Source organism: Nomascus leucogenys, chromosome 21 (assembly GCF_006542625.1).
Source record: "Nomascus leucogenys isolate Asia chromosome 21, Asia_NLE_v1, whole genome shotgun sequence".
In the NCBI taxonomy this organism is placed as follows: Eukaryota; Metazoa; Chordata; class Mammalia; order Primates; family Hylobatidae; genus Nomascus; species Nomascus leucogenys.
In genome coordinates, this window is record NC_044401.1 from 31064164 (window position 1) to 31079746 (window position 15583).

At 36.8% G+C, this 15583-nt stretch overlaps 1 protein-coding gene across 1 annotated transcript in view; it reads left to right on the top strand.

Moving 5' to 3' along the window:
- VGLL3 (vestigial like family member 3) overlaps window positions 1-15583 on the top strand; it is a 47568-nt gene continuing 31985 nt past the window's right edge. The window contains exons 1-2 of the mRNA XM_003255139.4: window positions 1-137; window positions 11930-12206. Coding sequence (XP_003255187.1) covers window positions 12-137; window positions 11930-12206 — 403 coding nt within the window. The 5' untranslated portion in view covers window positions 1-11. The remainder of the gene's footprint in view (window positions 138-11929; window positions 12207-15583) is intronic.

Below are 15583 nucleotides of genomic sequence, written 5' to 3' on the forward strand. Positions count from 1 at the left end.
CCCCGGCTGCCATGAGTTGTGCGGAGGTGATGTATCACCCCCAGCCGTATGGAGCGTCCCAGTATCTGCCCAACCCCATGGCAGCGACAACCTGCCCCACAGCCTACTATCAGCCGGCGCCCCAACCTGGCCAGCAGGTGAGTCACCGGCCGGGCAGCCTGCTGGGGGCGGGGGCGAAGGGCATCGAGAGTATCGGTCTGGGGCTCGGCGACGTCCCGCCGGCACGCGTGGCGCAGAGGATGCTCTGGGACCTGCGGGAGCGTCCTTGAGCAGAAAGCCATCCCGAGAGAGCCGGGAAGGGAGAGCAGCGGGGAGGACGGGTGGGTGAGACATGACCTAGCTGGGGGCTTCATTGAGCTGTGGTCGCCGGAGCTCAGAGGCTGCCCCTCCCAGCCACCCTAGCTCTTAGGACTCAGTTCTCTGAAGCTCACCAAGGGCATCTATCTTAGAACTATGTGAGTAAACTTCCTTTAAACCAACTATTTTGCTTGTTTGGAAAGATGGAATGTTTCAGGGTTTATTGATGAGGAAGATGAAGTGCGCTGACAAGAGGTAGGGGAGGCTACCTGGAGAGTGAATTCACGAAATGATCTGGGACTTTCATGGGGGAACACTGGTCTAGCATAATGTCTGTCGGGTGTTACTAGAACTTCTCCACAGAGTCTTTCTCCCTGTCACTGTGACTTAGAGGACAGGGATGGATTCCAAGGTTCTTCATTCATTTTTGAACTCCAGCAAAGCACAGTTTGTACGTGTTCAGTCTGTTGACAGTGTGTCCCTCGGCCAAAAGGTTACCTTGAATCTCTGGATGCTGAGTCTCCACTCTTCCAAGAGTAACTGAAGATGTCCATAATAAGGGGTCGAGAACTGAGGAGATGATATAGTTACTTTAGAAGGAACAGTAGAGTTCTGGGGAATTTGGCACGAGGCGCCCTTGGACATCACTCTCTGGATACAACGGAGAGTGTGCCAAGGCTTAGTTAGTGCTACATTAAAATAAAAAATGTATGTGGCAAGGACTGTACCAAAATAGAGTCCACCTCAGACTATGGGAATTAGGGTGGGTGGATTTGGAGAAACTTAAAAAAAATATAACTAGATTGGGTTAGGAAATTACCATCCTTAGAATATATTGATTTATTTCTTTTTACTTTCTTAGGAACCACGTTTTATTGCAAACCTTCATAGGTTTGGGCTGTTAATTAATCTGACCTTTTGCTTTCTATATTTCCTCTACCTCTGTCTCTTTGCTAGGATTACAGTGCTACTCTTTAGAAAGAAATCTAACTTTCTGTTTAGAATTTAGGAACTATGAAATTCAGCTAATTCTGGAAGGGTACATGCCCCAGATTCATCTGCTAAATAGTACCAGCTTAACCAGAACCAATTAGGGCAAAAGAGGAAGGAGCCCTACTTTCTTGCTATCCTCTTTAAAAAAGTATATATTCAGCAGCACCAGCATTTCAAAGCATCTCTGATATTATAGAGGCCTTCAATTATCATTTGGAATGTGGATGAGCAACGAACTACAACTTCTCTACGTGTTCAGAAAGATACTTTCCTCCCTTATAAAATAACAAACTAGTAGAAGTTGTTTCGAATATGGCTTCTTTTTTTAGGGTTGTGAAATTAATGAATCTATGGTGGAGTTAATACTATAACACTTTTTTTTGAGCTGGAAAATAACATTCGGTATCAGAGAAAATGGCAAATTACCAATCATTAATGTTTTCATAAGAAATGACTCCAATACTTTATATAATTTTTGCCATAGCCCTGAGGCTCGGTCCCCAAATTCATTTCTTTTTCTAAAACCATCAATCTACTGAAGACAACAATTTTAAAAAGTAAAAAATAAAATAAAATAAAAATTAGAAAAACTCTGACCAATGGGCTTCTTAAAAAGAAAACAATTTATCTACATTGATTAGTTACATAATGATCAACTTCTATATTTTGGGCTTTTGTATACATTGCTTAACTAGATGTTAGGCTGAGTCAACCATAGGGATGTGCTTGGAAATTTTCATGTTGCTTTTACTAAAATGGCTTGTTCAAAATTTCTTTCTTTCTTCTTCTTTTTTTTTTTCTTCTCCTTCTTTTTTTTTTTATGGTCAAATAAAGAAACTGACCGTAACTGGCTAGTGAAATAAAAAAAAAGACTTGACAGTGTAACTACTGTTTTTTAGTGTCAGAAGTTTATTTTGATGACCTACATTTTCTATTGGAAAAGAGAGTAAATCAGGAAATTCTTATCAGGCTGACAGCATTTTTAGACTATGTGATGCGTGGGTGAAGTGGGACTAATATTGACTTGGCCCTAATGCAGTCATCCGAGAATACATATTTTGGTTGTTTTTGCATTCCATAAGGTTTTATCATTATTATCCATGAAGATTGTTTTCTCCGTACATGGGAAGTGACCCCTAATAGCATCTTGCCTGGGAGAGAAAAGTAAGGGCTACAACTCCTACTGAGTTTGAAAAATTGATTTTTTGAGAAGGAAAAGACGAAAAGGAGCAAAGAAGAGTAACAGCAATCAAGAAATTTTAATAGTCATTTAAAAAATGCTAGAAAAGACAGCATTAAAGTTTTGTACTACTTCTGTATTCAGTTGTAGTAGTGTATCTGTCCACTAATTTTCCTCTCAAACTGTATAGCTCTGAAGTCCTTATTAATTACTACATCAAAATGATTCATTATGATGGATTTTAAACACAGGTATATTTTCCCTCTTAACAAATGATCATATAACGTTGAGAATTATTTTGGAAATAACAGAACTTCATTATCCAGGCATTTGTACTCTCACCTGTTTCCCTATAAGCACAAATGTGCACTGGAAATTTAAGTTTAGGTTTTGGTTGAACATATTGCATGTTGTAGGTGGGTAATAAGTGAATGTCTTTTTAAAAACCTAGTTAACTGTATATATTTATTAGCTTGAACTGCAGTGTGTTACTTAGGTATACAATGGGCTAAAAAGTCAAAGTAAGCTAAAATATGTCCAAAGTATAAATTTTATAGTCCCTGACATTAATTACTAGAAATTGCATGGCTGGATATAAATCCTACAGTGGGGTTTACAGAGCCAAAATTGCTGAGGGATGCTGGGTGACCTGTTTCCGGTGCCCACCATCTCTTTCTGGCTTTAATATGTCAGTCTCTAACAGCTCCTCAGGAGAATCCTTGACTCGGTCTCTCAGCACACGCTGTCAAAGGTTTCAGAATTATGCAGTTAATAGATGAGACAGAGAACAGTCACTGGTTTTCTAATTGTGCATGGGGATTTTTAACAATCACACTTTGGGCTTCATATAAAAGAGTATATTTACTCTGTCGTCTTCCAGGGTAACAGCTGGGTGAATCTGCATGCATGCTTTCACTTGAAAAAATTAAGTGCCCTTGGAGGCAGAACTTCAGTTATAAGTTTTGTAAGGTGTTTTTTCAAACTCTCTCTGGACTCTGCTACCTTGGTTGAGTCATAAAATTGTTCTGAGATTCAGTTTGTCAGAGAAAAAAGCCCTGGAAAAACATAACTTCAACTCTTCTTTTTACAAGTGAGAAAATGGATTTTTATAGGACTGAAATGCCTGGCTAAAGATTTCAAAGCTGGTGACAAAATTAGGATCACCAGATCCCCCTTTCTCCGGTGTAGCATCTTTGTACAATGCCATGAAGTTTCCTAAAGCTTTTTTTATTTTTTTTAATGTTTTGCTGTTGCACAATAGGCTTATTTTTGTCTTTAGGTCCCCAATCATTTTTTTTTGATAATGAAGATTAATATGCAGTAGATTCTTTGGCGTTGGAGTGCGAGTTTCTTTCCAAGTCCTTGGTAGTGTACTTTTTTAAGTTTAGGCATTCCAAAGGCCTTTAGCAAGCATTTGGATTATGCTAATGACTTATGCTATCCACGTTGCACCCTTGTTGATGAAACAGTATATCCACTTAGCAAATGAATATTTATTTATCTAAAATAAAATACAGGAAGTGGTATTAGCAGTTAAGTGTCTCATCTATTATTGCTATTCCAACATAAGTTTAGATTCATTAGGAGAAAATAATACAGTTATAACCGAAGTAGTTTCAATTCACAGACAACTTATTTGAGGCAGAGAATCTATTTTTCTTGCAACTGTAAGTAAGGACTTAAGTGGATTTATAAAAATTTATACAGGACTTCTTTGAGAAATAACAGCCCCTATAACTTCACACTACACAAAGTAACTTCACTGTAGAGACTTAGAGACTTAAAGTGCCCCACAGCTTCATGCTCCCAATAACTTCCCAGCCAGAAAATTCAAAGCCGGAGGAAAAATTAAATGTTAAAATAATTGAACTCTTATCTCTGGCACTCAACCAGAATCGAGATTACAATAATGATGGTAAGGGCAAGATTGAGATCCATAAAATCATGCAGAGTGAGGGTGTGTTCACCAAGAAACAAAATGCCAGGACAAGGTGACACTCTGGAAATTTATGTAAAGGGTATTTTGGCTAAATGCAAGAAAGTTCTACCTTATCTAGCCCTTAGTAAAATTTCACATCTCATAAAGCCGGAGATGGCAAGGAGGTGACCTGTAAGATGGTAAAAGAGGTGTTCAGAGTGGAAAGTCTTGTTCTCCTATGCACTGTTTCTTCAGGCTACTGCAGAAGAGGCTGGGCTGTGTGCATGTGTGTGTGTGTATATATATGTGTGTGTGTGTGTGTGTGTGTGTATATATATTTGTCATATCTATCTGTGCAAAGGGAATTTTCAATGGGAATAAAACTATTATGCTTATGATACCTAAGGCAGATCTTAAAGCAAACTTGTAAGCTAGGTGACTGTCATTCTAAGACCTGGGTGCTTAGCTTGGATCTCATTTCCATAGGCTCTGTGTCCAGCTAACTTTTTAAAAATCTGAAAACTAATATATCCTGTAACAGATAATACGTTAGGGTATTGCCTCCAAGAAAACATTTTTATTCAAGAAGCAAAAGCTCTCTAAGAGTTGAATTTGAGGCTCTGTCCGGGACAGTGAAAGCAAAACTTTTGAGCTAAGCTCTGCTCTGAACCTTTCAAAACACATCTATTTAAGCAGCTGGTTCTCTGCTCTGACTATTCATTTAGGAAGACCTAAGACTGCCTTGAACCATTAGACCCAAACAGCTGCTGCTAGAACAACTCATAACTCCATATTTACTGTTAGTTCAGTGGATACCAGATTTACGCCAGTAATTTACAAGTGTGGTCTGAACTGGGGTAACTGAACCATTTTTCACTTGTCTCCTTCTTTAGTAGAAGAAGAAAAAAAGAATGACCTAAATTCAACTGGTGTCATTTCTCCTTAAAACCAAATGATTTCAGTATGCCAAAACACTTGTCATTGGAGGATGAAGTAGGGGGACTCTAAAAGTGTATCCTTTCTTGTTAATACGAAGACAGACAAAGGAAGCGCCGTAACTAATTCCTAGGAATTGGGCTAGATGACCCATGTCTGAAAATAAATTATTCTTCAATGATCTGTAGGGTTTTTTTGGCTAAATATCAGAAGACGCAGCCAATGTAAGAACCAAAATTAAGTGTGAATTTGTCTAGAGCTCCAGCATGTTGCTTAGTAAGATATAGAGTTGGATGAGAGACCTCTGAGACAATCAAATCAAAGTTTCTTGTTTTCAAAAGAGGAAGCTGAGGGCCAGAAGCTTCAGTGGCTTGCTCAGACTCATGGAAATAATTTTGGTCAAATCTTCTTTCCCATTTCAGTTCTTTTTCTATTGAATTCCCTTCCCATCTATGCTGCTTTAGAAACAAGAAAACAGTTAGTAATTAACCTATGTTATCTTTTGAATTTTCTTACCTTTGAATTTTGGAATATTAGCCATTTAGAGATTCTAATGCAATCAGCCATATAAATAAACCGTGAGGCTCTCTTTATTTATTATTAGCCCTCACCATACTCTTCCAACTAACTATGAGAAGTTTGAATTTAGGAACAGGCTATGACTTTCGTCTTTGTGACTCCGAGTCTTTGCATAATTTCTAACACAAGGTAGGTATTAATTGACAATTAGATAAATTAATGAATAATGGTTAAATTACCTTAAAAATGAAATTGTACCCTAAGTCTAGTAATAGAATTATACAAATTAACTAGAAATTTATATGTTGGAAACTGTTGTCTCCTTCAAAGTAGTTGGTTTGAGAGAGAACACATACCCTCATGATATGATCATTGCTTAAAACATTTTGGGAATGTAAATTTTGAAATCGCCTCTAAGCCTGTGGCACATTTTTTTGAACATCATCAAAACTGGCAATTTTTCTTCCTTGGAGGGGTTAGGTTTGATTTTTTGATAATGACAAGAATCATTTAGAGGCAAATGCACTCAAAAGTAACTCATCCTCTTAAGTTATATTATTTTTGGTTGGCTCCTCCCTACTGTCAACAGAAACAGACAAACACACACAGAAACCTGAGGTGTGATTTTGTCTCACAGATTGACTCTGGTCACATTTCCAAAATAGGATTTTCAGAAAAATTGTAGACAATTGTTTTATGTATCTAATTTATCCAGGAGATAATATATTCTTAGACATAGAAGTTCAATTTCACCTAGAATTATATATGTTTTTAAAAGCATGGCATTGTTTAATCTCTAATTTTTTTAGACTGCCCTAGTTAGCCTGTGATGCCATGCTGACTGATGTTTTCTGTTTGTCTGTTTATTCAGTTAAAATAAATATCATAGAGACACATTTTCTTTACTCTATTTTCTGGGTACATGCTTTGTAAACAGACAGAAATAGGTTCTAATCCCATCTCTGCCACTTACTATTATAGGTAGGCCATCCTGACCCAGTAATTTGCATATTAACTTATTACTTGGGAATACTTATTCTGACAAAGTATGTGTATGTGAGAAGACAGTTATGTGAAATGAAACATACAAAAGATTTGTGACATATGTTCCTTAACTTGACCCAACCTCATATAACCTGACCTATCCTTCTCCAAATAGACTAAGAACCAAAATCTGTTATCCAAGTAAATTAAGAAATATGTGGCCAGGCACCGTGGCTCCTGCCTGTAATCCCAACATTTCTGGGAGGCTGAGGCAGGAGGATCACTTAAGGCTGGGAGTTCGAGACCAACCCTGGCAACATAGTGAGATCCTGTCACTACAAAAAAATAAGAATAAAAAATAAGGCCAGCATGGCGGCGTGCACCTGTAGTCCCAGTTGAAGTAGGATAATCATTTGAGCCTGAGAGGTGGAGGCTGCAGTGAGCCGTGGTCACGCCATTGCACTCCAGCCTGGACAACAGAGCGAGAACCTCTCTCAAAAGAAAAAAATATATATGGTCAGAGAGTAATGTGCTGCTTTTATGTCCTCTATGATTTTGAAATATTTACCCTGGGATAGTGATTTCTTCTTATAGTTCCCATCATGTTTTTGAATATAAAAGAATCATTGTATTTTCAAAAGATAGCCAGTAGATTTTCTTTTTAAATCTGTTTCTAAATATCCAAAGACTCCAGTGATTCATTAAAATACTTTTGTTTCCCTAGGAAAAAAGTTTCCACATATGCACGGTAATCATTTGGCATTTTGTAGGCTTAAGCCCTGGGGAGTTAGTGGTATTTGGCTCCTGACATGGAAGTCTTTCTCTTGTCAGACAAACCCTTCCCCTGCACATTCCTGCTGAAAGTTTGTTGCTGTTGTGCCTAATGGCAAGCAGTGTGGTGGTTGGATATGGTCTGTACTGCCCAAGCGAACTCTCCACACCGATACTTTAACCTCTTTGTGAGTTAGCTTTAACTTTATAACTATTAACCCATTTATTGTTTCATCTTACTCCAGAGTCACTTTACCGAGGGAAAAATTGTCATAACTACGTAGCGGCGAAGAGACATAAATGTGCATTTAAAAAAACAACAACTTGTAGTCTTTAAAGTCCCTTTAGATGACTTTATTTGTGTTAACATTTCTGCAGGGTCTTCTAAGAAAAACATAAATATTTCTGAGAAATCTGGATTTTTTAGGAAGTGATTGTGCATTTTGAGAAAAATACCAATTAGATTACATTGTGAACTTCGATCAGGAAATCTTGGTTCTGATGATTTGATATTTAGTCTGAATGTTTTGAATTTTATATATTATTCTCAAGAAAGAATGTAACACTAGGAAAGTTTCACTGAAGGAGCAAACATCAAGTGAATACAGAATATGGCAGAAGCGCTCATGAGCAAAATACTTAGTTAAAAAAAAAAAAAAAAAAAGCAGAGCTGGGCGCAGTGGCTCACGCCTGTAATCCCATCACTTTGGGAGGCTGAGGCGGGTAAATCACCTGAGGTCAGGAGTTTGAGAGCAGCCTGGCCAACATAGTGAAACCCCATCTCTACTAAAAATACAAAAAATTAGCTAGGCATCGTGGCAGGCGCCTGTAATCCCAGCTTCTAGGGAGGCTGAGGCAGGTGAATCACTTGAACCCGGGAGGCAGAGGTTGCAGTGAGCCAAGATCGCGCCATTGCACTCCACCCTGGGCAACAAGAGCAAAAGTTCGTCTCAAAAAATAAAAATAAAAAAAGCAATAAATTGATTTACAGTCAACAGAACACAGACATTAGAAAGTAGTGGAGGCACCAGAGTCTATGGAGAATAAAATTAAGATGGGATGAATGGCAGCATTTGAATCCATTGCTGTTTAAATGTTGTATTTCTGTTTTCTTCATGATCACACTTAATGTTAAAAAAAAGTATGCAGATTCAACCTTGGCACATTAGTGAGTTATCAGGCCATTTGGATACTTTGAGATTCTTATTTTAACCAGTACTGTTGATTGTGAGGCTATAAATGTCTGTGTATGTGAGTGTGTGTGTAATTGTGTGTGTTGTAAACGTAAATATTTAAACTAGTTCATTATAATCTGTGAAAATTAACCTAACTTTATCTGAAAAAAAATTGCAAGTGGCAATGGTAGACATTCTTGTGTCCTGCCTATTGGTAGATATAAGCTTTTTTCGTTTTATTTGCTTGATAGTTTTCTAGCAAATTTATTTAATTAGTAAAAGAACAGGCTCAAATAATTGAGAGAGAGAAAAAGAAAAAAGAAAGTATATAATCATTCCAAAAAATTTTATTTAATTAGAGGACTCAGTATAAATATTTTAAAGAACCATATATATTTGCTGTATCAAAAAGGAATATTTCAGTATACATATTTATGTAAATATACATATATTACATATATGAAATAAAAAGAATATAAAGAATGCATACATCGAGAGAATTCTTTTTCTAAAATAAACTGATGACAGGCATTTTAATGCAGGGGCAGCTTTTGCTTACTATTTTCCATTGCATATTGAAAAATATAATTTTTAGGTCAGTTTACTTCTATCCAACCACTGAAAAATTGGTAGGAAAAGTAACACAATATTATGAAGCATTTAGAAAACTGTGAAATCTTAAATCAATTGAAATTCTATAGTTTAAATACAATAGTTTAATGGATTTTAAAATATCGATTTTAAAATTGATATTTCATGATTGCTAGTATTGATAAGAATACTATTTGACATTTGTGTCAGGATTCATGGCTTTCAAATCCTTTACATATATATAACTCCAATTTTATTTCATCTAAGAATTAATTGCTGTCAATTAAGGATAAAATAAAATGTTAACTTTATTTGGATCGTTAACATAGCCAGGATCTTCTATTTAAAGAATGAATGTTACAATTAAACAAATAAAGCATTTATATGCAAAGCCCACTCTCACAAACTGATGCTGAGCTGGACATTAACAGAAAAAAGAAATTAGTTTCACGGATAAGAATGAACACTTGTGGACAATGATGCCACCATGTAGATAGGTTTTAGGGTTTTTTTTTCGTATAAAAACAGAGCTGCTTTCTAATGTGCCAGAATATTCAACAGAGAGTGTGTGCATATGGTTAAAACAGTACATGTTTTAGGTGAATACGCATGCACCCGAAGAAGCAGCACTGTGATTTGACTAATAAATCATAATATTCATTTAATTTTATAATGGAATTTAAAACTAGGAATAGCTTTAGAGGTTATTTAGTTCGATTCCCTCATTTTACACATACCATATGTTTCTATGGTGTTTTTACTATTGAAGTTAAATATAAATATGTTCAAATCTGTGCAGAGGTAGATTATGAGAAATAAAAGCAATCACCTATTCATCAGCAAGGCACATTCACTTACAAAGTATAAATTATCTATTCATCAACAAATCATAACCATACTGACACAAATTTTAAATAAAAGCAAAACATATATTTATAAATAGCCATCCTGAAATGATAACTAGAAGTTCATAGTATTTCTGAATATTTCAGTTCTCACCTCATACAAGAACAACATATTCAGTGCTAGGGGAAAGGGACCAATTTATTGAATGGTGCGTTTATAATTTGAAGCTATAGATATTGAAGCTAGCAATTACATTAGAAATATAGAGTCTGGGGTATGTATTTTGCTAACACTTGAAAAATTCCTGGGTATTCTGGAGTGATTTATCTTTTTCTATTCACGTTCATTTTCCAGCATGCGTTTTTTTCAAAGTAAAAAAAAAAAATGGTATGATCAAGGATCAGGTTTTGCAGACATAAAGATAACAGAGAAAGCTCATTTGGTCACTAGAATAATACATTTCATAATCTTTAGCATTATCTTCTTATATGTAATTCACATTAAAGTTGATAATAAATGGAATATGTGCTCGGTGAAAAATGTTTGGAAATATTGAAAAGCAGGAATAAGAAAATGACAATTAACTGTAAGCATATTACACAGAAAAACAATACAAAATACGTTTTTGTAATTTTTTTACTCTAGATATCCCTCCCTGCCTTTCCCCACCACACATATCTATACTCTAGATACCCCTCCCTGCCATTCCCCAGAACATATATATGCACACACATGTCTATACCTGTATGTTTTTCTTATGCATTCTGACTCTGCAGCTTACATGATTTGTGACTTTTGGCAAGTAACTTAATTTTTCTGTGCTTTAGCTTTTTAATCTTTACAATATGGATAGTATTAATAGCCATGTTGTAGAATTGTAAAGATTAAATGAGATGATAAATATAAAGTTTTAGAAACATGTCCGAAATAATGTGTATTATTATTAGAATTATAATATGTTTTTAAACATCTTTAATTAACAAATCTTTCTCATTTTTATTTGAAACATTAACCCACTACTAGTATTTTGTAATATTTTCAGTAAGCCATAATAAAACCTTTTTCCCTCATGATAATGATGGTAAGTGGAACATCTGAAAAATATGTTCCATGCAAAATGCATCTTCACACAGACTTATTTTGCCATTTTAGTTTGATTTTTGAGAAATGAGTTCAGCACATCTGCCAAATCCTTTTATAAGATGCTACATTCCTGTTTTTATTTTAGTTTATTTTATTTAAGAAAAGTTCTTTTCTTCTCCACTCCACCCCCAGACAGTCATTCCTCTCTGTCCTAAACCATAATACTGCTGTACATTACGTTTTTAAAAATAAACCAAAACTGGGAAGAGAAACTTTTTTTAAAAAAGTCATTCTCCTGCTGGCCTAGCTAGATGAAAAAACAAAAAGCCAAAAAAAAAAAAAATAAATAAAACCAACAACAACAACAAAATCTTGTTTTGAAAATATACTATTTGATAATGGGCTTTTATGTTCGTTTGCCAGATGTAGAATCACAGACTTTTTATTTTATTTTTTTAGTGTGGGAAGGAGGCAACTGGTTTGGGGAGGAAAAAGATGGAGTAAAGCAGATGAAGAAGAATCAGTTTGCAAACATATGTTAATATTTAGATTCCTTTTTTAAAAAGTGAAAACTTAACTAGTGAATGTTTTTCTACAAACTGTCTTTGATACTGTGTTTTGTTTATTCCATCCCAGAAGAAGTTAGCGGTATTCAGCAAGATGCAGGACTCTCTGGAAGTCACCCTTCCCAGCAAACAAGAGGAGGAGGATGAGGAGGAGGAGGAGCAGGAGAAAGACCAGCCTGCCGAGATGGAGTACCTTAACTCTCGCTGTGTCCTTTTCACTTATTTCCAGGGAGACATTGGGTCAGTAGTGGATGAACACTTCTCAAGAGCTTTGGGCCAAGTCATCACCCTCCATCCAGAATCTGCCATTTCAAAAAACAAGATGGGGCTAACCCCCCTGTGGCGAGGTAAGAATTCAAAAGCAGATGCTCTCCAGGGCACTGTCTCTGTTTCGCAACTGCCTGTACCAGGTTCCAGCTGGAGACTTGCCCCTGAGGATGGATCTCCACTTGCTTTTTAATATTTAAGGACAGTGAGGAATTTCTTTCAGACAAACAGCTGGATCGGTTTTGTCACATGTGGAATGCAGGGTTGGAAAGGATGCAGTCACACCCCTTAAATTCCTCATGGAAAGTAGTGATGCAACCGACTTGAGTTTATAGTGGCTGCACTGGGCTGCGAAGCACCATTCCTAAAACCCCGGTGGCCCAATTTGGATCTCTAAATAATAGGCGTGTCTAAATCAGCTTTAAAAAATTAGCTCTTGCTCATTCCAATAGGTGCTACGTGGTGACATACCAGAGACCGGAGTCTGACCCAGGAATACAGACATTGAAAGCTGTCTGTGTTCTTTTAATAGATTTCTTTATCCTGATTTGTTGTTGTATTAACTCTTTCTAGTATACAAGCTAGGCATTTTTTGGCAGCATCTACACGGTTTAAACTAGTGTTTTTACCTTGATAAAGACAGAGCAGCACATTGGACTCCTTTCTTTCTTTCTATATCGAGGTCACAGAGATGTGTTTGAAACTGATTTCTGACTCACAGAAAATTATTGGTGACATCTAAATCAGGGTAATTACAGGGTTAGAGAAAAACATAATACGTCATTCCAATGACAGCTTCAGAGAAATTTGTTACAGTGGTGATTTCTTCCAAACTCACCTGGTTATAGGAATGATCTAGTACAATGGTTCTCGAGGTGTGATTTTCCTGACCAGAAACATCAGTGCCACATGGGAGCTCGTTAGAAGTGCAAATTCTTGGGCTCCACCCCAGACCCGCAGAATCAGAAACTCTGGGGTGGGGCAATCTGTGTTTTAACCAGCCCTCTCCGTGACTCCAATGCAGAGTTTGATAACCATTGATTTAGTCCTGTTAAGGACAGTTTGCAGGACCCCTTTATCTCAAATCTACTGAACAAGAATCTTCATAGGAAGGTGTGGGAATCACACTTTAACAAGGGCTCTGGGTGATTCCTATCATGAGGAAAAGCTGGCTACGTGTGGGCAGGGCCAGGTGAGCAGTGAGCAGTGACTGGTGGTACCTTCTCAGCAGCAGGGGAATGGTTCTGCTCCACTGCAGAAGTACTGGCCACGTGGAATTGCTGGGCCTGATCTTTTCTTAGCTACTTTACCTTTCTTTTCTTCTCTCCCTCCCTCCCTTCTCACCCTCTCTCCTTCCTTCCCTCCCTGTTTGCCTCTTCTGCTCTCCTCTCCTTTTTTTTCTTTCCTTCCTTCTTTATTTTTCTTTTTAGTAAATATAAACAACACTAAACAGTGACTATAAAGGAGAAGGTGGATTACAAATAAAATATCCAAGGCCTTGATGGAAATGAATTGAGAAACATACTAATTATTCGATTAGTAAATATTATGGGCTTACTAAGAGAACTGAGGTTGGTCCTTGGAAGCCTATGATGCTTGTGTAATAGACTAATGTCCTATTTAACAGGACGTGACGAATAATTTTAATAATTTGTAGAGGAAGAAAATAGGAAAACATTAGTGAGTTAGACGGCTTTAATAAATAATTTGATATATCAATAATGAATCCTGTTAAGATAATCAGTCCCAGGAGAGTAATAAATATAACGTCTACTTCTTTCGGCACATGGGCATATGCAACCTTGCTATCATTTAAACTGAAAAATCAGAATTAATGTTCCAAATTGTTTCTTGGTGTGAGAGTGATTGTCTATAGAATCATATTCAAAATAATCTTTAGTGGGATGTTGTGAATGTGCAGAAACCCTACAACACATCAGCATTTTCTCTGCAATTTGCATAACACATTACACAAGGTCCTTTAGCAGATGTTAAATTGTAGCATAGAAAGGGTTAATAAAGGCAATGTTTTCATAACTACTACTGAAGTTTTCTTGGAACTATCTTAAATTTGATCTTCAAATACGTCTCCTGTTTTATTCATTGACATACTCAGCAAACATTTATTAACCCCCTGCTGTGTGTTAGGCAATGTGCTAAGTCCTGAAACAGCCCAAGGCTCTACCCTCATGGAGCTGACATTTTAGGGTAGAAACAGGAAACAAACAATTGTTACAAAATATGTTATTTTACATAAGGTGATAACAAAAGCCCTGTGTGGCACAGTTATGTCTGAGCAGATAGCTGAAGGAAATAAGAATACTCATCACGTGGTTACCTAGGGGAAAATAATGCTACACAGAAGGGGCAGATAGTACAAAGGCCCAGAAGATGGACTGAGCTTAGAATATTCAATGAGAAGCAAAGATGCTGGTGTGAGGTGAATGAAATGAAAAGTGATAGGTGGAGAACAGATGTTTTAGAACTTTTTTTTTGAGACGGAGTTTCGCTCTCTTCACCCAGGCTGGAGTGCAGTGGTGCCATCTCGGCTCACTGCAACCTCCGCCTCCCTGGTTCCAGCAATTCTCCTGCCTCAGCCTCCCGAGTAGCTGGGATTACAGCGGCCCTCCACCGTGCCCAGCTAATTTTTGTATTTTTTTAGTAGAGATGGGGTTTCACCATGTTGGCCAGGCTGGTCTTGAACTCCTGACCTCAGGTGATCCACCTGCCTCGGCCTCCCAAAGTGCTGGGATTACAGGCGTGAGCCACTGCGCCCCACAGTTTTAGAGCTTTTTACATCAGTTTATCAGAGTATACCAGGAGAACACAGCATGCACTTCAATTTTCATCTCCTATTCTCCCACTAAGTTTACAAATACCATATCTTCTTATGGTGCCTCATTTTTTCTGATGCTCATGGCAATGTGTTTCTACGTGGAAAATCTGAAATAGATATGCATTGAATGATTAAGTGACTGAATTAAATGAACCAATTTCCTACCATGTATCTGGAATTAGAAAACAAGAGTCTTTAATAGAAAATTTCTTGGTAATAAGTTATATGAAATCTTTGGGTGCAATTTTTTTATTTATAAAATAAGGGGGTTAAATTAAATAATTGGTAAAAATATTTTCTTCTGTAAAGTTCTGTAATTTCAAAGGTATTATTTGCTTTTCTTAGATCTTTGCCATAATTGTCTTAAGCTGTGAATTAGTCAGATTTAGAGAAATATATAAAACTTGTGTAGGATTTATAGGAGAGCCACAAACGATAATTAAAAATATAGAAAATGTCTTAAAGAAGAGGTTCAATAAAATGAGACTCACATTTTTATTCTCATAAAATGAGAGAGTTGGTGACAATTTAATATTAATTGGCAAAGCCAGACAGGATTGGAAAATGCAGTCTTTGGAGTCCATTTGTTTTAGATTCATGTTCCAGCCTTTACCTTCTGGT